Source organism: Corythoichthys intestinalis, chromosome 6 (genome assembly GCF_030265065.1).
Source record: "Corythoichthys intestinalis isolate RoL2023-P3 chromosome 6, ASM3026506v1, whole genome shotgun sequence".
NCBI lineage: Eukaryota > Metazoa > Chordata > Actinopteri > Syngnathiformes > Syngnathidae > Corythoichthys > Corythoichthys intestinalis.
In genome coordinates this window covers 37,902,165-37,923,259 of record NC_080400.1, presented here as the reverse complement: position 1 = coordinate 37,923,259, position 21,095 = coordinate 37,902,165, and the positions used below count along the sequence as shown (strand labels likewise).

General features: G+C 37.1%; 1 protein-coding gene across 4 annotated transcripts in view; it reads left to right on the top strand.

Moving 5' to 3' along the window:
* si (sucrase-isomaltase) overlaps window positions 1-20,568 on the top strand; it is a 120,332-nt gene extending 99,764 nt beyond the window's left edge. For all 4 annotated transcript variants that reach the window (XM_057839545.1, XM_057839544.1, XM_057839543.1 and 1 more), the window contains exons 42-48: window positions 166-250; window positions 1,216-1,272; window positions 5,330-5,454; window positions 6,267-6,355; window positions 9,270-9,319; window positions 15,675-15,842; window positions 17,662-20,568. In XM_057839545.1, the coding sequence (XP_057695528.1) occupies window positions 166-250; window positions 1,216-1,272; window positions 5,330-5,454; window positions 6,267-6,355; window positions 9,270-9,319; window positions 15,675-15,842; window positions 17,662-17,739 (652 nt within the window). In that variant the 3' untranslated portion in view covers window positions 17,740-20,568. The remainder of the gene's footprint in view (window positions 1-165; window positions 251-1,215; window positions 1,273-5,329; window positions 5,455-6,266; window positions 6,356-9,269; window positions 9,320-15,674; window positions 15,843-17,661) is intronic.
* Window positions 20,569-21,095: the final 527 nt, after the last annotated feature.

The following is a 21,095-nucleotide window of genomic DNA, read 5'->3' as shown; positions in this document are numbered from 1 at the left end:
TAGAACATGATGAGTGAATATCGTATTTGCATTTCAACAGAAAGGGGATAACTGTTTAGCTTGCATAGTAATACATCTCAACTCTTAAGGAACCTCGACATGTGAAAGTTTACGCCGTCATTATTTTTAGTCATGTTTAATGTAATTTTTGCTGATGTGCCACAGGTTTGTGAATGATAAAACTACTTGGGACATTTACAAACAGTTTCTCTGGGGACCTGCTCTTCTTATAAGCCCTGCCCTTGATCCGGTATGCACAAACAACCTTTTTCTTTTCTATAAAAAATATTAAAACTAGGGCTGTCAAACGATTAAAATTTTTAATCGAGTTAATTACAGCTTAAAAATTAATTAATCGCAATTAATCGCAATTCAAACCATCTATAAAATATGCCATATTTTTCTGTAAATTATTGTTGGAATGGAAAGATAAGACACAAGATGGATATATACATTCAACATAAGGTACATAAGGACTATTTGTTTATTATAACAATAAATCAACAAGATGGCATTAACATTATTAACATTCTGTTAAAGCGATCCATGGATAGAAAGACTTGTAGTTCTTAATAGAAAAATGTTAGTACAAGTTAGAGAAAGTTTATATTAAAACCCCTCTTAATGTTTTCGTTTTAATAAAATTTGTAAAATTTTCAATCAAAAAATAAACTAGTAGCCTGCCATTGTTGATGTCAATAATTACTTACTCAATGCTCATGGATGCCTATAAAATCAGTCGCACCCAATCGCCAGCAGAGGGCGGCAAAACTCCATAAAACACAACAAGTGAGCGTTTCAATGTGTACTGTCATTTAAAACTCCCTGAGCGGGGCATCTGCGTTAATTGCGTCAAATATTTTAACGTGATTAATTAAAAAAAGTAATTAACGCCCGTTAACGCGATAATTTTGACAGCCCTAATTAAAACCTTTTTCCAAAAATGAACACAATAAAATGGCTTGACCCTAAAACAGCTTAATGAAGTTTGTTCCCTTTATTCCTTTGCTCAAGTTTATGTGGAAAAAAGTATTTCCAGAATTTGCAAGACGGAACAGTATACAGTAGACAGTATTGGCCTTGTAATTATACAATTTTTGCAAATATTACACAAAACGCACATTTATACAAAACAAGCCATGTAAAATTGCATTATTTTACTTTTTGGGCATATTTATTTTTCATGACCTTACCTAACTCTGACCTTATGTGCAGGGAGTCACACAAATAGAAGCCTATGTTCCTGATGATCGCTGGTATGACTTTCACACGGTGAGTCCATAGAGTTAGTAACTTTGGTATGATGCAAGACACTGTATTTGTTTTTGAATTGGAAAAATCTCAATATACAGTAGTATCAAATTCAAATTTAAATCAAAATACATCTGCATTGAGGCACCTTTGAGACATATACTATGTCTATTTCAATATTTATGTAGTTATGTCTGTATTTGCTACCTATATAACCCTAGGTATTTAATGGTGCTGCGCTGCATGATTATAATAAAAGCAGGCTTTTTTGTGTTTTTTTTTTAATTATTATTATTAGTTATTGTGGTTGGGCTCAACACATTTAATAACGTTAAATGTTTGACTTAAGTCGAGGTTCAGTAGTATCATTTAAGTTTCTCACTTGAAACTCAACCTGCGTCCATCACCAAATGTATTGCTCAGTTGTATGTAATGTATGAGGAAGACAGATTTATCTGTTAGTGACAGAGAACACATTTAAACCCTTCTCTTGCTCAATCATTGGCATTTAACAAAACGGCTGTAAAACTGCTGAATAACAACATTGAGGTGAGGTATAATGTTTACTAACAGTGTGGTGCAAAAAGAAAAAGAAAAAAACACAGTTTAAAAAGTATACAAAAATTGTTGTCCAATCAACTAAAATCTAAACAGGGTGTCTTAACAGGAGCAATGCATTTTTGGTCTTAACCATTCTCAATGCGTGATGAGTTCCCATACAAAGTCAATGTAATCGTGGGTGAAAGGGAGACAGGCAGCCTCACGACCGGCAACATGCATCATGTGCGATGCAATGTCATCAGTTTGCGCCCCACGATATCGTGTGTAGGATTTCGCCCCGCAGAAAAGATGGCTGAGTTGAACTTTCTACGAAAGATTTCCGTGATGACAAGGAAGCAGCAAATCAAATATGTTTTCTTATTTAAGTGACGAAGCCAGAACCTTCCTCAACTTCCAATCAACAAAAGTCCAAACAGATTGGTACAAAGTAAGCTTGAGAACGATAAACCGATACGACCGGATATCCGGTTTTACAGGTGAGAGATACAGCTGTATCGATAGTAAACTTACCATTCGGCAGTAATGAGCCATTAAATATTCAATGAACCGATAGTAGAGATAGAATTCGGCTATCGTGAGCACAAGAATCGGCTTCTAATGCCTAGTTCAATCCATTGCTTAATATGATAATAATTTAGCTTTTACCTCACATGCTGCGCTTGTGTCATTCACCACACAGCGCACTTAGATTGTGACCGCCGTCATAGTTGCCTCAACTTCCCATTCATTTCGGCAGAACCGCTAGTAGTCGCCATCTTTACCCGATCGTCACGGGCGTGTTGTAACAACGCGAGAGCTAACAAAACCACTGTAACGCACGCTCCATAGTGTTTTCTTCACAGGCCAAAATGAAACTAGTAGTGGCAACACAGCAACATGCTAAAAAAATGGAGAGTTTGCGCACCATGTCAGTAACGTGCAGCGATTGATTTTCAACGCACTCAGGAAAACAAAGGTCGGACTTTGAAGTGACGAAGGCAGCCAGATCTGTTCGCATGGGACAGAGCTAGTGTGAAGTGTGAAGCGGTACAGAGATCGTGAGTTTGTAACCCTGAAAATAACCCACTACAATGGTGGAAAGGGCAGCACGATCTGCTGGAGATATTGTTTCCACGAAACGCAGTCTACTTAAACATGAACATGTGGATCATTTGATCTTCCTCAAGAAAAATCTGCCCTTCAAAAGAGATATAGACAGTGATGAGGAATAAATAAAATGTGGAAGCACAGGCATAAGTGAAGGATCTTGGTGTGTATAAAGTTAAAGTAATGATTATAGACCTGTCTGTCTAAAATGCCATGTTTTTATTACCCCAGTTATACCAGTGGTAAAGCATAATTTATTATTTATTTATGATAACTCTAACAGGTTTAATTCTTTTTTTCAAGAGCTGCTGCATATAATATTTTTTGCTTGTAAGATGTTTACGTTGAAAGTTTGCACTTAAATTACTTACCTATTGTTTTCAAAACACCAGGAAATACAGTTATTAAATTACTGCACTCTATTGTTGTCTGTCACTGGAGTTTTATTGTATTATCAATGCCATCCAACAAAATGACGATCATATGGTAAGCCTTATTTTTTTTCTCATAAAAAAATATAACATTGGTATGAAATTTTGTTGTTTAATTTTGCTATTAAAAAATGTGGTCTTTTTTATATTTTTAAAATACTGTACGAACACACACAACAAATGTTTACTATCGTATCGTTTTCACTCTGTATCGAACCGTATCGTTCTTCAACTGTATCGAATCGTATCGAATCGCTCAGCCTAAAAAATGTATCGTTTTTTAATCGAATCGTAACCTGTGTATCTAGATACATATCGAATCAGCTTCATGCCAGAGATTCCCAACCCTAGTACAAAGGTGTCGTCTTGTTTTGTTGAAATGAAATCGTGCACCCATTGCTGTCTAATGTGGAATTGCTTGGAGACCACTGGTCTGTATCAACAGACAATTACTTTTGGCATATTATTAGAAGATTGAAGTAAGATTAAGAGAAAAAAGTTGTTAAAGGGAACCATGTACAGAAAAACTTGTAGTTCTTAAAAGATAAATGTTAGTATGAATTATAATAATTTTATATTCAAACTTCCACATATTGTTTTCGTTTTTATAAAATTTGAAAAATTAGTTTAACTAGCCATTAATGTTGAGGACACAATGCGGTGACGTCACTGGGCAGTGCTGCCGTACTTCCACAGTGTCACTCGTTAGCTACTTAAACATCTTGTTGGTTCTGCCCTTCCAATTTGACCCCGAACGGAAAAGTGATGAGCAGGACAACAGTCTCGATAATTCACAAAACGAGCAGCAAAAGCAATTAAATGAAAGTATCCAGTGGAATTCGGACCCGTGTGATGGACGAACACTTAGACCACAAGACTATACTTGACTAGACTTGACATGACTTTTAGGTTCTGATTTTCCTAATACAGCAATCGCAACCCACATGCACTGTTTGTCTGTGCGGTAAAACCTAAAAGGGAAACACTACTGAAAATAAATTGGGGCCGGCTTGACCACTGAATTAAAAAACGTGGCCGACTTCAAACAGCAAGCAGACAACAAGAACAAAGGGATTGCGTAAAAAGGGTTTATTGAAAACACAAAAAAACTCACGCGATCGCGAGAAGGGAGACACAAAAAGGGACCGTGACAGTAGGTCGGGATCAATTAAAAAAAAGAAAAAAATATTAAAAAAAAAAAAAAAAAAGAGGGAAAATTGTGGTGAGAGGCAGACAAACAAAAAAAAACAAGGCATGATGCCACTAACACCAAAGGGATATACAAAATCTCAAATGGCAGCAAGTCAACACAAGCCACCTAGGATCGGTGTAAAGACACCGCTGATGAGCTGGAATTGGATGCAGTTACGACATTGGGAATTCATCCCACATTCCTGTAACAAAACAATCAGACCAGCAGCAGAATCTGACAAAATCATGCCAGTCGTCATACTAGCTTCGCTTGCTAGTTAGCACAGTTTTTCTCCCAGCTTAGGCCAACCTCGTCATCACCCCCAGCGTGCATTGCGCGCGTAAAACATGGCGCCCTCCATAGGTCAAAACATGTACTAAATATTATAGCTTTTTAAATGAATGGCAATATTATATGTGTTTCTAATAACATTTCAGTAAAAGAGAACAATTGTGGCTTATTAAAGCCTACACCTTTTTTAGTCTGAGGATCCCTTTAAATTATGAGATTAAAGAGGTTATACTTACTTTTACGTTACATGACCTGAAAGTACTTCGGGTGACACTGACTTCAACTTTTGGCGACATTAAGTTCGGTGTGAACACAAAACATCATTAGATGACGGGCGTAGCGCAAGTGACGCATTGTCACACGACCAAACGTGGCTGGTCTGAATGCAAAGTTACAAAATCTACCTGCTACAGTTAAAGTAATGGGGTAGCAGGAAGCAAAAAAATAGGTTAAAAAAAAAGAAATCCAAGGGATATATGATATATACCGTAGATGTAACTTTCAGTCTTTTATTTAGGGAAAAGACATCAAAGTGCGTGGCGAAATGATCTTGATGCCCGCACCGATGGACCACATCAATCTCCATGTCAGAGGAGGATACATTTTACCTTGGCAAAAACCAGAGAACACAACATACTACAGGTAAATGCATATATCATATAACTAAAGAGTACATGAATGTACTGAAGAGCCACATACAGTGTGTACTATATGTTTACCTCTCAGAAAAGAGGGAAGGCAAGAGGTATTTGGTTATCACCATTTGACAGGTTTGACAATCGATGAATGAGAATGTGTTGTGGCATTATGTACTGTATGTACCCATTTAATGGTGGAATAGGTTCCCTTTTGTGTCGTTTGAGTAGCAATGAGATTTGCTTGCTCTTGTACATTGAATTTGTAATAGTACAGCAATTGTTATAAACAACCACAGAATGAAATAAAAATTGTATCACCTGTTATGGCCTGGTTGGTGACCTATTCAAAGTGTAGTCTTTCGCCCGAAGTCAGCAGGAATAGCTTCCAGAACCCGTAACCAGGTGTTTAACAAAAATGTACCAGTATGTTTGCGGCACATGGTTTGAACCCAATATTTAAAGTCATTCATCTTGGAACCCAAATTCAGAATGTCCTATTCATTTGTACTGTACATGGTGATAATGAGATATATAATGCCCATTCATCTTATAAAATAATGTATTTCATGCTTGATGAGCAGTAAAAAAATGTTTACAAGCAAATAAAAAGAGTGATCCGGAACTCATTTTTGAGTCTCAACCCAGGTTGTGTCGAATGGTTTAAAGAGGTTATTGCAAGCTTGAGAAATACAAAATGTTACATAGAGAGCTTTGTGTGAATGAGCGCAATAGAGATTAGGTGTGTTCCTGCCAGCAAAAATATAAGTATAGCAAGTGCCTTGACTGTTACAACTCTGACCAGTATTTCTATTTCAGCCGAAAGAATCCTTTGGGACTGATCGTTGCCCTGAGTGACAATGGGACTGCTCAAGGGTCATTCTTCTGGGACGATGGTGAAGGAATAGGTAAGCACAGGGCTCATAAGAACCATGCTTCTTTGAAAATATTGTTCACCTACCAGCAGTGGTGGTAGGGTGGATCAGTCTTGTTTGATATTTTGTGACAATTTTGAGACAAAATTCACACATAAACAAGAATAGTTTTAAGTTAAAAGTTTTATTATTTAATAATCATGTTTCTATGCACAAATGTAATCGCACATTCCAAGATACATTTTTTATGCACTTGAAAAGCTTTTACCAATTGATGGTTTACCAAAATAGGAAACTAATGAAAGTTTATAAATTAATGTCCCTTGCCTATTCCTCTCCTACCTCTTTCTTCTTTCATTTTCAGGTCTAATTTGTCATGTTAAATTGACCTTTTCACTTACTAAAGTGGCCCATATCTTACATTTTGTAGGGGTTTCAGTATTAGCAATTGATGTAAATAACATTTTGATAACTCAAAATGTTTATCATGGTCAGCATTTATGCCCTCCTTCCCACGGCAATGTATACTGTCAAGTTTAGTGAACAAATTATTTACTCTTCTAAGTGAGTAAAACACTTCATGATTTGTTTTCACATTCTTTTGAGTTGCTTTTCAATAAACGGTGAAATCATGGCTTCATGAGTCATTTGATCCAGCCAAGCTACATAATCATTTACACATTCAAATAACAAGTGTTTTTAAAAGTTAGTTGACATTGTATAGACACGTTTCCTGAGCGAAATATGGGTGGTGCCATCTTTGACAATGTTTGCCTCGAAATTCCGGTTGAGAAAAAACAACATTATTACGGCTGAAATAAGCAGTGTTTTGACAAACTTAAAACTGCAAAATTTAAGCAGAGAAACTCACGGAATCTTCATAAATGGATTCGGCACGATGTAGATGAGACGTAGATGAGACTGTATGATTGTTCGTATCACTTCCTTGATCATTCGTGGACAAAATTATAACAACCTGTCAGCCTGTGTTGACGTGAGGTAGCCTATACAGTGATACGCCGACCACTTGAGTGACCAAAATGAGATAAAATTACACATTTTATTACATTTGCCGAAGGCAGAAGGGCTGACACGGATTTTGTTGTTACAAGGAAATACTACAAAGTATGTACATATAAACAAAAATAGTATGTCATTCTTTTTTATTGCAGATAATGATCGCAATAGAAAAAATTGGACAACATGATTCCATTTCTTGTTTTATTTAAAACAATTGGTGAATGTGCATTGGTCAATAAATCACAATTTATAAAATGATTAGAAAAATATTAATGAAGGTTTAGCATACGAGGAATGTGTTATCAGACATCAGAGCTTAAGGGAGCCAAACTTTCACCCGACATTACGAGACCTTCGGCAGCATTCAGATGGGCTTTCTCCCGCTGTCCTCGGTAATTCCAGCTCCAATAGCGTATCTTAAAGTTGCTGCAATTAAAAAGTTCATAGTTGGATCTCGGGATCGAGCTGACAGTCCGCCGCGAGGCGAATTAACGTCTGTCCCAGCCCCTGGCTCTCGGTCGCCCCCGGAAGTCGAGCCATCCATCATCAAATTAGAACACACATGGTCTCGATATATGTCCATCAAAGTACAAGTCAAGTTGTCTTCCCTTGCCTAACAGCCTTTTCCAGCAGCAAACAAACGAACAAAAACTTGTAACACCTGGATTTATGTGGTACTATCCAGCACGTACTGATTAGCAACAGGCTAGCAGCAGCAGTAGTTGTAGTAAAAATTATTAAACTTCATAAATACAATCATCATCGTAATGTCAATAGAAAAGGCAACAAGTCGTTTGATGCGCCAGATTTTAGGTTTCGTATTTTTGGAGAACATACCTTCCATAACACAGCAGCAGCATGACGACACAAACGCCCGGGATCCACGATACATGTACAGCCTGTAGTTTTGACGTCTCCGTCCGGTGTTACCAGCACCCATGGTTTGTGGTACAGAGCATTGAGGGACTGGCTTGGTACTACATCAGCTTTCATGAAGACAAAATTCCTGTGTTCGTGGATGAGGACACATCCAATTCAATTCAATTTTATTTGTATAGCCCTAAATCACAACAAGTTTGTCTCAAGGGGTGTTGCAGAGGCAATATGATACACAGTCAGAAACAGCAAATGAAGTAAACAAAGATGAATAAATAAACTTCAAGTCCTGGGCATCCCCCGTCCTTGGACCCTCCATGTCGGCAAGGAAAAACTCCAAAAACTCCAAGCTCTTTGGGAGAAAATGAGAAACCTTGGGGAGTACCACAGTGAGGAGAGATCCACTCCCAGGACGGATAGACAGGATGCACCAGGACTGCTAATGGGTATTAGCAGACGGGGTTACAGTCTGTAAAGATGCAGTAGAGTAAAGGAACAAGAAGAGGTCCATCTAGCCAGATGAGACTGGGGTGGCAACATCCAACTAAGTTTGTGGCTGTGCAGGTACTGGAATGCCTCGGAGCTTCCTGATGGCATTTCCATCCACTGCCATAAAGTCAACAAAATATGATAATATTTTACTTGTGGTCACTCTCGGCCACTTCTTTATGTTGTCTTCCCATGTCAAGATCGCAGAACGATGCGGTATTTCGAAATCGTGATTTTTCAGGGTTTTTAGTGAGTGATGCCACTCCAGCGCCATTGAAGTCAATGGTAAAAAAAATTGAAAACAGAAGTTGTAGGCAGACATAAGGAAGTAAAGCGGAAGTACCTCAGAAACTTGTCTATAAAAAGTTGAGAAGTTTAATGACAAAAAAACTAATTTTTTGAATGGTGTGTGCATCCAATTACTAGGTTTGGATTGTTTTGGTTTGGTTTGATACAGCATCGTATATAGAATAGTACTGATTTTGCTGTGTATATGTTGCTCAAATTGCTTATAAGAGTTTGTATTCATAAATTCATACTGTACTAACATTTCTCCCCACAGACACAGTTGGAAAAGGACAATATCTACTGACCTCATTTGCCGTAGAATCGGTGAGTTCAGAGGCTGATTAAATGCCACGTTGCTTCATTTTATTGTCACTATTGTTATTAATGCAGCCATAGTGTAATTCATTGATTTGCCATAAGTAGTGGATGGTAAATGTGAAAGGTTGCCTTCAGAGAAATTGGTCCAGACCAAGGAAACGGAATGTGTGTGACTTATTTTGGAGCTTCAACACTTTCCTTATTAGAAGTATACTTTGAAGCAGCAGTCCTGGGAAAGATGACTTATTTAACATTAAACAGATATGCGCTGCCCCTTTTAGGTAAGATGGCATGGAGTTATGATCCTTTTTTGACATCAATTTGTCACCCGTGCTGCTACATAATCGCCATAATGTCATAGTTGCAGCAATGCGCCTAAAAAAAATAAATAAATAAAATAATTAAATATGACAATTTATGATAATAATTTACAATGTTTCATAATGGGTTTATATTACTTTCTGGATAAGAGGAAGCATTTTATTTATTTATTTTTTATACGTGTAGACATAATTTACAATGTTTTATAATGGGTTTATATTACTTTCTGGATAAGATGAAGCATTTCATTTATTTTTTTTTATACGGGGAAACCAAATTTGCGCCTTTTTACATTTTATGTAAATATAAAAACATTTGTAAAATGAACACCATACCAACTATCAAACATGGCAGTAGTAACTTTGATAGTCTGGGCCTTGACATTTTAGGAGCGTAATGACTGCTGCGATTGATAGAACCATTAATTATTTTCTTTCCAAGGAATCTTGGAGAACATTGGGCCATCAGCTCGTAAAGCGCTTTGAGCACCTTGAAAGGTGGAAAAACGCTATACAAGTATAACACCATTTACCGTTCGTGACTTCTATCAGAAGCGCATTCGGGTTCTGCATCAGGACAACTATCCCCAAAAAATCAGCAAGTCAATTAATGGATGCCTTTAAAAAGACAAGATAAAGCCTTTGGAGAGGTGGCATGCCGGAAGAGTAGTTAGCACGTCCGCCTCATAGTTCTGAAATTGTTTGTTCAGTGTACAGGTTCCCTGGGTTTTCTAAGGGATCTCCGGCTTCTTAAAGCCTCTGGAGTGACCTGGTCAATGTCCGGAATTTAAGCCAATTGGAATTCGGTTGTCTGAACTTAAAAGGCCGTTCATAGTCAATAGTCTCAAGTGTTACTGAATTGAAACAGTTCAGCAAGAACGAGTGGGCCAAAATATCTCTGCAGTGATGTGAAAGAATCATTACAAGTTACAGTGAATGCCTAAGTACATTTGTTGCAATTGAGGGTTGCACAACCATTTTTTAGGTCAATTACTTTTCCACACAGGACCAAAGAGTTTTAAATAGCTTTTTTTAAGGCATTCACTGACGGCCATTTTCAGAAAAGCCAACATCCCATTGCCAGGATTTTAACTGATTTTTCAAATCCCAGAGAATATTCTGTTCTAATGACATTTAAAATGTGGAACCTACCAAAAGAGAAGGATAGATAAAATGCTGTTCTTTCATGGGGAAAAAAAGTTAATTCCTACTCAATTTCTATTCTTTAGGTATCAGCCGCCGAACCACGAGTAATCTGATGCGTATATATTTCCTAACCAGTAATCTGATTAAAGTTCGTTTCCTTAGTGTCTTTGTGTTACTATTTTGAAATTGCCTCATAATGTATCTAGAATGAAGAATATTGGAGTCATGTACGACAAGCATTTTGAATAGAAAATGCTAGAAATGTTACCGATACGTGTTCATTTCCATGGTAACCGCTCACACTTACTTCCTGTTTTGATCTCGAGTCACATGCGCTAAGTGTTTTGGGAAATAAGAAAGGCATGTGCCAGCGCAGTGCACATTCGAGCTGAATGCAGCCACCTTTTGAGATGTGCGAGGGAATGTTGATCTGTGAACGTCCATGAATGAACGTGAGTATTTTTCTTTCATTCTGGAGAGGTTCCAGCGATAGGTTGGACCCCCTACATGCGCGGTCGTTTTGTAGCTTTGCCGTTGCAATGGGGGTAGACATCGCTCCAAGTTGGCAAGAATTGTTTACATCATATTTGTGTTGCACATTTATGCTGTGAGGTGACGTGTTCGTTCAGGATCTTTGGGATGTGTTGTAAGGCCGATTGAGTGTAAAGTGCTGAGTTGCCGCCTCGTTTTGTGGCAAAATTGACCACGTTTGTGTACGGTGTACTTCCAGGTTGTGCGCACCCACCCCCACCTTTGTGTTTATTGCACTGTGCACTTCATTTTTGTGCTGTTGATTATTGTGCAGTCAATTTGCATTGTTTTACATTAGCACTGATATCCTGTTAACCCGAACCCGAAATTCAGAATTTTTTACATTAGGCGTAATCTTCGAGTTAGCAGGGTTTAATTTGTCGGTGGAGTTCATTTCAACAAATTTCACGCAGTTTGTCAGTTATTTGTTAGTTTCAGGGCTCCAGAGTGGCTGAGCTAGCGCAGGTCAATTTTGGTTGAAATCAACTCCATCGACTAATTAAACCTCCGCAAACTCGAACATTAAGCCTTATGTGAAAAATTCTGATCCTCCCCTCTAAATTCAATTATCGGAAAGTCAGTTACATGCGATGACATTTTTCTGTTGTCATTCAGTTGGGGGCAGCAAAGGGAGAAAAATTGGAAAAAAGTAAGCGCAAAAATACTTTTAAAGTAACTGACTTACTTTGATAATAAAGTAATCAGTAAAGTAACGACTACTTTTTTGAGGCGTAATCAGTAATTAAATTACTGTTTTTTTAAGTAATCTGTGACAACACTGATGCTCCAACAGAAAAGGCACTTTTATCTTCAGGTGCAAAAGGGCCTCTAGGGTTCTATCTGTGCATGTGCCTCTCACCAAGCCTCAATTTGTTTTCATCAAGGCTCTCACATTATAAAGAAAAAGGGGCGTACATCAATGAATATATTTAATCCCAAACACTTACATATGAACCTGCAAACATAAAGCGGAACGCAGTGTATACACACACACGCCACCCCCTACATGCACACCCAGGCACACAGAGCGACCAAAGCCAAACATCTGTGGCTGTCCTCTGCCTACTGTCATGCTCATTCCAAAACAATTTCACACAGTGACAAAGCAGACACACCGTCTATCAGCCAACGGAAAAAGAAAGCAAAAGAAAGCTTCATTGTGTGAGTGTGTGTTTGTGTGCATTAACAGACAGATGTGAGGGGATGGGGAAAAGTTCGTCAAGAAAGTCAATCCTGCCTCAAAGATTAGCACATCACATGCCATTTTGGATGACACTGATCATAGAGTCTGTGTGTGCATGTTAATATGTGTGTAAATAGTCAGCATTCTATGTTAGGAGTGCTATTACCAGCTAGTAGTATTTTCAAACGATCAACTAATTTCAGACTTTGGGTGGGTAGTACGTGCTCCTAACACTTTAGCACTTGTGAGATCTAGGGTTGGGGCTCAGAAGTTTTTTTTTTTTTTTTTTTTTTTTTTTTTTTTTTTTTAACTTTTGTTGTGCTATATCATAAGCCTTCAGTTCAAGTAGTAGTTTTTACATAGTGCATATATTTATTTGTGTCCATGACAATCAGCTCCCTGAATATACTTGTGTTCTACCTCGCTTTGTCAGTGATTATTATGTGTTTATTGAGTGTTTATTGAGTCTTCCTGTTTATGTTCTACCATGAGTGTGTTAAAAAAATCCCATTCATTTCTTCTTTTTGGATCCACTTGGCAAAATCACACTTTCACATTTGGACATTTTGTCTTTTGTGGATATTATCCAAAAAGCATGGCCTTGTATGGAAGGGCTACTACCATCCTGTGCTCCTGTGGCGGTCATTGGTGACCATTCAACCACGCCATTTGATGTCAGATAATTAATGTAATGGTCTCCTAGCAGACGGTTTGTTCAAGGTCAATACCAGTAGCACGGATATGCAGGTCCTGTAGCTCTGCTATGTATGTTTGTAATAAGCAAAGCGCACTAATGATTTTGTATTCATTCATATCTATTTTGTAATGTTTTAAATACTTTACGTATACATTGTGGTCCTTGATGAATGCTTAGTCACAGGGAGATTGAACTCTATGCATAGAATGTTATCTACATTTTTCTATCAAACTTTACAACAAACTTGTCTCTTCAGTTCTAAATGGTGTACAATACTAATTTCTAGTGGTGTCAACAATAATCGATGCGGCAATGCATCCCGATGCGGGGCATGGACAATTCGATTCGATGCGGGCAACAAGCCGAATCGATTCAGCGCATTTTAAAATATATAAGTACGTTCAAAAATCTTCCCTGCGCAATTCCGGTGATGCAATGGATTTGGTTACCCCATTTGTATTATTATTGTCATGTTTCATTTTTTACACACTGCATAACTCTGGTCAAGTTTCCCACCAACCTCATAGAAGCCAAAATGTCTCCAGATGTCAGCTTTCAATGTCTTAGGTGCATCAAGAATCTTTCTTGCTCCCTCTTTCTCCGCTTCAGCCATTGTTATGTTATGTCCTATCTCTTAGAGGTTAGATCTTGTGCCCGGGTTCGGGTTCGGGTTCGGGCCCAAAATGTTACGCATTCACGTTCGGGTCGGGTCGGGTTGGGCCGCCCTGCGCCGGACTAATAAAAAAAAATGGGATAAAACCACGAGCAGGCTCTCCGTATTGTGCATTTGCTTGTGCACTCACATGAAGCAGTGGCGCTGCCCGCTTTTTCTTCTTCTCCTCCGCTGTGGCGCTTGCGATTCGTTACGAAAGACACTTTTATTTATGCACACAAAGGCAACACAAATGTGATCCTTTTAAATCCTCTCCTCTGCGTGTCTGCAAACTCGTTTTTTTTAATTTAATTTTATTTTATTTTATTAAACTTCCCCAACGTTATTTCGTTGTGAAAATGATTTTATAATTATCACAAAAATATGTAGACTATTTAAACATTACGAAAATTTGCGTTTTTTTTCTGCCAACTGAGAATTCGTTACGAAAGACTTTTATTTATGCACACAAAGGCAACACAAATGTGATCCTTTTGAATCCTCTCTTCTGTGTGTCTGCAAACTCGTTTTTTTTTTTATTTTATTTTATATTAAACTTTCCCAACGTTATTTCGTTGTGTAAATGATTTTATAATTATCACAAAAATATGGAGACTATTTAAACATGAAGAAAACTTGCGTTTTTTTTTCTGCCAACTGAGAATTCGTTACGAAAGACACTTTTTTATGCACACAAAGGCAACACAAATGTGATCCTTTTGAATCCTCTCCTCTGTGTGTTTGCAAAATCAGATGTTTTTTTTTTTAAATATTAAACTTTCCCAGTGTTATTTCGTTAACGCGTTGCTTCTATAATGATCACAAAAATATGTAGACTATTTAAACATTAAGAAACATGCGTTTTTTCTGCCATCTCGAAGAAATAAAAATAAATTGCTGCTGCGTTTTTTTTTTTCTTTTTGCGTCACTCCAAGCCGGGTCGGGCTTCAATACCAGCGGGCCGTATCGGGTCGGGCTGGATTTTTTAGGCCGCATCTAACCTCTACTATCTCTCTGCTCTCTCAATTGCAAAAAAATGATATTTCCTCATGTTGAAACAGATTGTTATGGCTGCTAAAATGCTGCTGCACTTCATTTTAATTCATTATTTTTTATTGTTATGTGGTACTTACTAATTGCATTTCTAAGTTGATTGCACATATATAGTGGGCTAGGCCTACATTTTACTTTTGTTCTACATTGCAATTTAGTTGGATGTTTTGTTTGCAACTGAACTGATCCCTGGATTGATATTGCGATAAAGATGCTGCTGCACTACAATATCTTCTTTATCGCTTTCTTTAATATTTACTTGAATATTTTTATCGATGGGTTGTTGTGACTAAAATACAGTGACTGCTATTACTGATTTTGCACAGGAGTTCAGATGTTGCATTGTGTGAAAGGCTGCTACTGTGTGTAAAAAAAAGAGAAAGCCCTGGTCTCATTCAAATCACCAATTAAATGCTGTGATCAGTTTTTTGTTTTTTTAAAAGAAATATATATCTAAAAGTATTTTCATTTGACTTCAACCAGGAGTGCCACAAGAGCCAATAAAAAGTTGATTAATGTCTGACCGCTTGTGTTGCCTCATGATTCACGAAAAATATGCTTTGCTTTAGAATTTTAATGCATCCCAGGCTTTAAGGCATTGCAATGCATTGCCGAATCGAACCGAATCGAATCGTGACCCTCTTAATCGAATCGAATCGAATTGAATCGAATCGTGGCCCTCCGAATCGTAATCGAATCGAATCGTGAGGGCAGTACCGATGCACACCTCTACTAATTTCCCCCTCTTTCCCAATGTGTTTTTGTCTTTTCACTTCTAGAACACCTTGTCGTGTAAAACGATTCACAACGGCTTGTTTGCAGCTGACCATTTGATTCTTGGCATAGTACAAGTGTGGGGGGTGGAGAGCACTATCACAGGAGTAACTCTGACAGAGGTGGATGGAACAGAACATGATCTGACACCTTATTATAATGCTGATACTCAGGTGAGTATTTCAAATATTGTACTTTCAAACAACAATACGGAGAGATCAGGTTTAGGGTGGCATCATAACTGATAGAACTGAAAAATCATCAAATTGTCTTAATATTCATGTATATTTTTTTTACCAGGATCTCCACACACATACCACAAAGATTTTATGCAGAAAAAATACAGTTATCCCTCGCTATTTCAGGCTTCAAACTTTGCGCCCTCAGTCCGTCGCGGATTAAAAAAAAAAAAAAAAAAAAAAAAAATGCTGTCTCGAGCTGATCACTTAGTCTCACTCTCACTCCCTCCCTCGCCTCTCCCTTCACTGGAGTTGCTTATTAAAGTTAACAGTGATGACAGAGGTTTGTGTTTGATCTTGCCAGAGTCACGGGCTTGAAAAGCGCCACACGCGTCAATCATTGTTTAACTTGTCAAACAGTTGCTGTGGCAACTCATTGTGTGTAAGTGAGAGGATCTGAGTAGACTCACTCAATGAAGGGCTGCCCTGGAACAGACAGGCTCTGTGTGTGCAATGCGCGGACGGACCGATAAGGGTGCGCTCGCTGGAATGATAGTGTGTGTGCGGCGACGTTTGAGGCAGCTGGACGTGCTGTGTTCACGGTAATTAACGCCACATGTTAAAAATGGTCCTGACCAGTTTGTAATTTCCACATGTCACTCCTAGAGTCACAGCCAAGGGAGGTAACAGAAGCATTGGTAACACTTTATAATAACTATCCGTTTACTAGTTAATAGATCATTAGTAAACTGTTAATAAATGATTTATTGTTGATTTGTGAAGTATTTGTTAACAGTTTGTTACGCATTTACAGGGTGTTCCAATATGGTTGACCCCATTCTAAATGCCCATGCTGGTTGATGGATCTTAATTAAACTATATACACTTTATGTCGAAGGTCATACGTTTTATTGGTTAAATATACAAAGAAAAGTACAAATATTTGTCGGTTCTATGGCAGATTTTCATAAATGTGCAACATGAGCGCTGCCTGCAAAATGCCTTATCAAAATGCCTTTTCTTTTGAAGTGAACGGCATTTCTTAACCTGAAAAGATAGAAATGCCAAACGTTACACACAAAAACTTGAAACGTTTCTACACAAACTGTGTTTCAGGTTAAGAACACCCTGTAAATGCTTAACAAACTGTTAACAAATACTTCATAAATCAACAATAAATCATTTATCAACAGTTTACTAATGATCTGTTAACTAGTAAACGGATAGTTATTATAAAGTGTTACCGAAGCATTTAATAAAGCCAATCATTTTTCTACTACAGTACAGTACTTTATTCTTGTTTAAAATGAATTCATTGGGACGGTAACAGGTTTAAAACTTTTCATAATTATTAAATTTGAAGTGCTTAAAAACTATTTATTAAAAAAAATATATACATATCACACATCTATTTTTTTAAATTATAATTTGGGAACAAAAGTGAATACTAAATACTAAATTTGAATAAATACATCAAAAACACTTGTTTTTTTTTTTTTTATGTGGGGGGGGGTGCGCTACTTTGCGGTTTTTCACTGATCGCCGCAAGTTCTGGTCCGCATTAACCACAAAAAACGAGGGATCATTGTATGTTCAGTCTAAATATACTAGTATATGGCAAACATTAACAGGCTAAGGACACAATGTTCTGACATGATTGATGATTTTTAAAATTAGTCTTTCATTTCATTTTAAAACAATCTGTTCAAATGAGACATTGAGCTAATATGGCCCCTCATTTTTAGAGAGCGTTAACAAGGCTAACCCAAATCTACATGTATCAGTCACTCTTTTTCATTTCTTTAATCTGCAGGTGCTGGTAATAGATACGACTGCAACTTCAGTCCGTGTGGATCATGGATTCACTATTAGGTGGAGTGCCAGTGTCTGAGTATGACATAATTTTAGGTTAGAGTAGATTTTGCATTCCTTTACAAGGGTTTCCTTTTGACCACTTGAGCGAGAAATAGACAGTATACAGTATTTTCCCAGAGACACAATTTGAACAAATTAGCATGAATCTGAATCCTAATTTTATATTATAGTTGTTTTTTTCTTAAAAAGCTCTGCAATCAAACCTCTTTTATTGTTGACTTTTTCCCTCATCTAACTCGTAGTCACATTCATCACCAGTCATTATATCTTCTTCAAAATTCAAATAAAAAAAAAAAAAAAAAAACAGGAGCATGGTATACTTAAGTATTTTTTGTACTGTTCCACAGGGTAGTTTGAAATACTCTTGATTGTCAAAATGTTTAAGGTTGTTGTTTGTCATTTGTTGTTTAAAAAAAAAAAAAAAAAAAAATCTCTACAGAATGGGTTTAAGGACTGAAAGACAGAAAGAACAAGCGTGGGGAATAGGAATATTGAAACAATATTCAATAAACAGCACTGTATATGCTGCAAAATCATAAGTACCATTACATAGTCACAACTTATATTTACCCAGGGCCCTCCCTGTGTGAAAGGGATAGACTAGCTAACCAATAGGACAGGAAAGACTACTGTATGACAGGGCAGGGTGAGTGCGCAATCCGTACTGTTGATTTGTGAATGGAAATCCAAAAGAGGAGTAACCACCTTTTAGAATTAGTATTCTGATATCATATTATTCATTAAGGTATTTTTAGTCCCTGCTCACATAAGACATAACAATGTAGCAAGTGGCATTTACTTTATCAGGCAAAATGCCAGAAATTCACATACTGTACGTGCAATGTATAAAGACGCAATCTGACATCTGACATTTTCAGTGAGGACAGGTTTTTATACTCCCTTGCCTTTTTAAATGTATTTGGACTAAAACCAAAGAGACTCAATATTTTTTAATGCCTAAACAAGTTATAAGTCATGAACAAGTTAGTGGCCATATTTAAAGGCAACAGAACATGTAATGTATTGCATACTAAAGACAATACTAGGGTAAGACAGAGGCATGGAAAAGGAAATGGAGTAGAGTAAAGGTCTGATTAAGCATTCCAAATGAGAGAACTCAAATTTGCTGGTGTCCAGTCTTTTTTCATGAATTAATGACCACTTTCCATTTGATTATTTGATATGTACGCTCTTTTATGATGTGTTTAGCAATATCATAATGACTGGCTGACTATTGTTAATTAATATTCCAACGTGTAAGATCAATGTAATTATAATTAATTTTTAAAAAATGCGTATGTGAGTTCTTTCTCGAAATTATTTTTCTTTTACCAAAGGCCCGAAGACAATCTGCATCTGTGCCAAGCAAGTAAGCAGATGTTCCTGATAATGTAATAACGGGAAGTAATTATTTAATTAATTTTCCGCACTGCTTATCCACGGGAAGTAATGCTTAATGGAAAAACATCTCAAGACGTATGCATTTGTTAATTGGAAACACTTTGATGCCAGATGCAGTAACTAATAACATTCAGCAAAATGGTGATGACTACAAAACATAGAAATTGTGAAAGCCATAAATTTGGGGTGCTGACTAACAGTATTATGGAACTTCTGCCCTTCCACAGAAAGTGTAGGTGAAATAAATCTTACACGTGAACAGTTCAAAGTTGAGTTCACATTTTTTTGAATGAAAAAATTGAGTTCAGAGTTGTTCCAAAATGGAACTAGTCCAAAGTTCCCCCATCAACCCTCACCCCCGTGTTGCTACAAGCTACATTATTTGACTTGTTTGCCCAAAAAGAAATACTAAACTCTTTAACCTTGGTTCAATGAAGATGCAATAGAGTTGGTCAAAGTCCAAGGCTATTTAACAGCAAGTAAAAAGTCAAAAAGTCACAAATAATGTTTACTGACTGTTTCTATGTATTTTCAACTTTTAGCTATTATGGTGAAATTGGACTGAACCTGTAGAAAAAGAAAATAGCTTATATTTGCATGCATATGCTTATTAAATAAAGAAGAAAGAAAAGGTGGCAACTAGCAGACTGTGGACTCTGCAGGAAAGCCACACATATACATACATATTCTGAAATGTTATCAAATAGCTCGACAGCATGTCCCTATTTATACAGTACGTTGACAAAAACATGCTTTAAAAATTTTATTATAAATAAAACATTCTCATGGAAGGAATTGCTTGCCAATTGGCCAGTCCATCCACGCATAAAATAATTTAAATATCATTGGAAATTGGGCCAGTGTGATTGCATCACTTCCGGCTCAGCAGAGATACTAAAATGCCTCTGGTGCCAGAGTAATTGAATGCTTCATATAATCTAATGAGAATAAATATAATAAGCCTGCATTGCACTTGTTATCGCCAGGAAATCGAGAGCTCTCACCGGACCATAACAGTATCTACAGTTTGATGATTACATTATACTTATCTACTTAATTATAAACTGAAATACAATATGTAAGTAATGTCAGCTGTATTGCACCCCTTCTGTCCACTGTAAGAAAATACTTGACTCAATGATTGTTATCTGAACAACAGAAAAGTGTCACTTTACAGATAACATCAAACAAAATATGAATCCCTCTCCAGGACATTGAGAGGAGTTGCATTTTCAGTCTGGCCATAAAACACTTAGAGATACAAATATGGTGCCTCATGTGGTTACTACATTGCACCAAAAGATGACAGACATCTGCCACTTCAACCTGAGCGTTATGGTGAGCATTTTCATTCAAGGTTTTGTAGTTTATAGCATTTGAGAACCGCCCCCAGTCGAGGATACAAGGGAGCAGAGTAGACTTCAAGCAAGAAAACCTACCAGGATGAGAGGTTTTTTTTTTTTTTTTTTTTTTGTTTTGTTTTTTTTGTTAAAGTTGACGAAGTACTTCATCAAGTAATGGCTGACTCAGATTCGACTCATAAGAGGAAATTTAACCCTCTGATGAAGATGATCAGGAAGTGACGCTGATACCAAATTTTAAAGTGACTGTGGAACTATCTGTTTATTTGTTGAGTATGAAGTTGGCAATATTCATGCCCAGGGTATCGGTAAATATGTTCCTTTTTCAAAATTGCCCTCTCTGTGCATCGAAAAATACCTGGTCTCACATTTCTTCCTTATCGAGTACATACAGTGGGGCAAATAAGTATTTAGTCAACCACTAATTGTGCAAGTTCTCCCACTTGAAAATATTAGAGAGGCCTGTAATTGTCAACATGGGTAAACCTCAACCATGAGAGACAGAATGTGGAAAAAAAACAGAAAACCACATTGTTTGATTTCTAAAGAATTTATTTGCAAATCATGGTGGAAAATATGCATTTGGTCAATACCAAAGGTTCATCTCAAT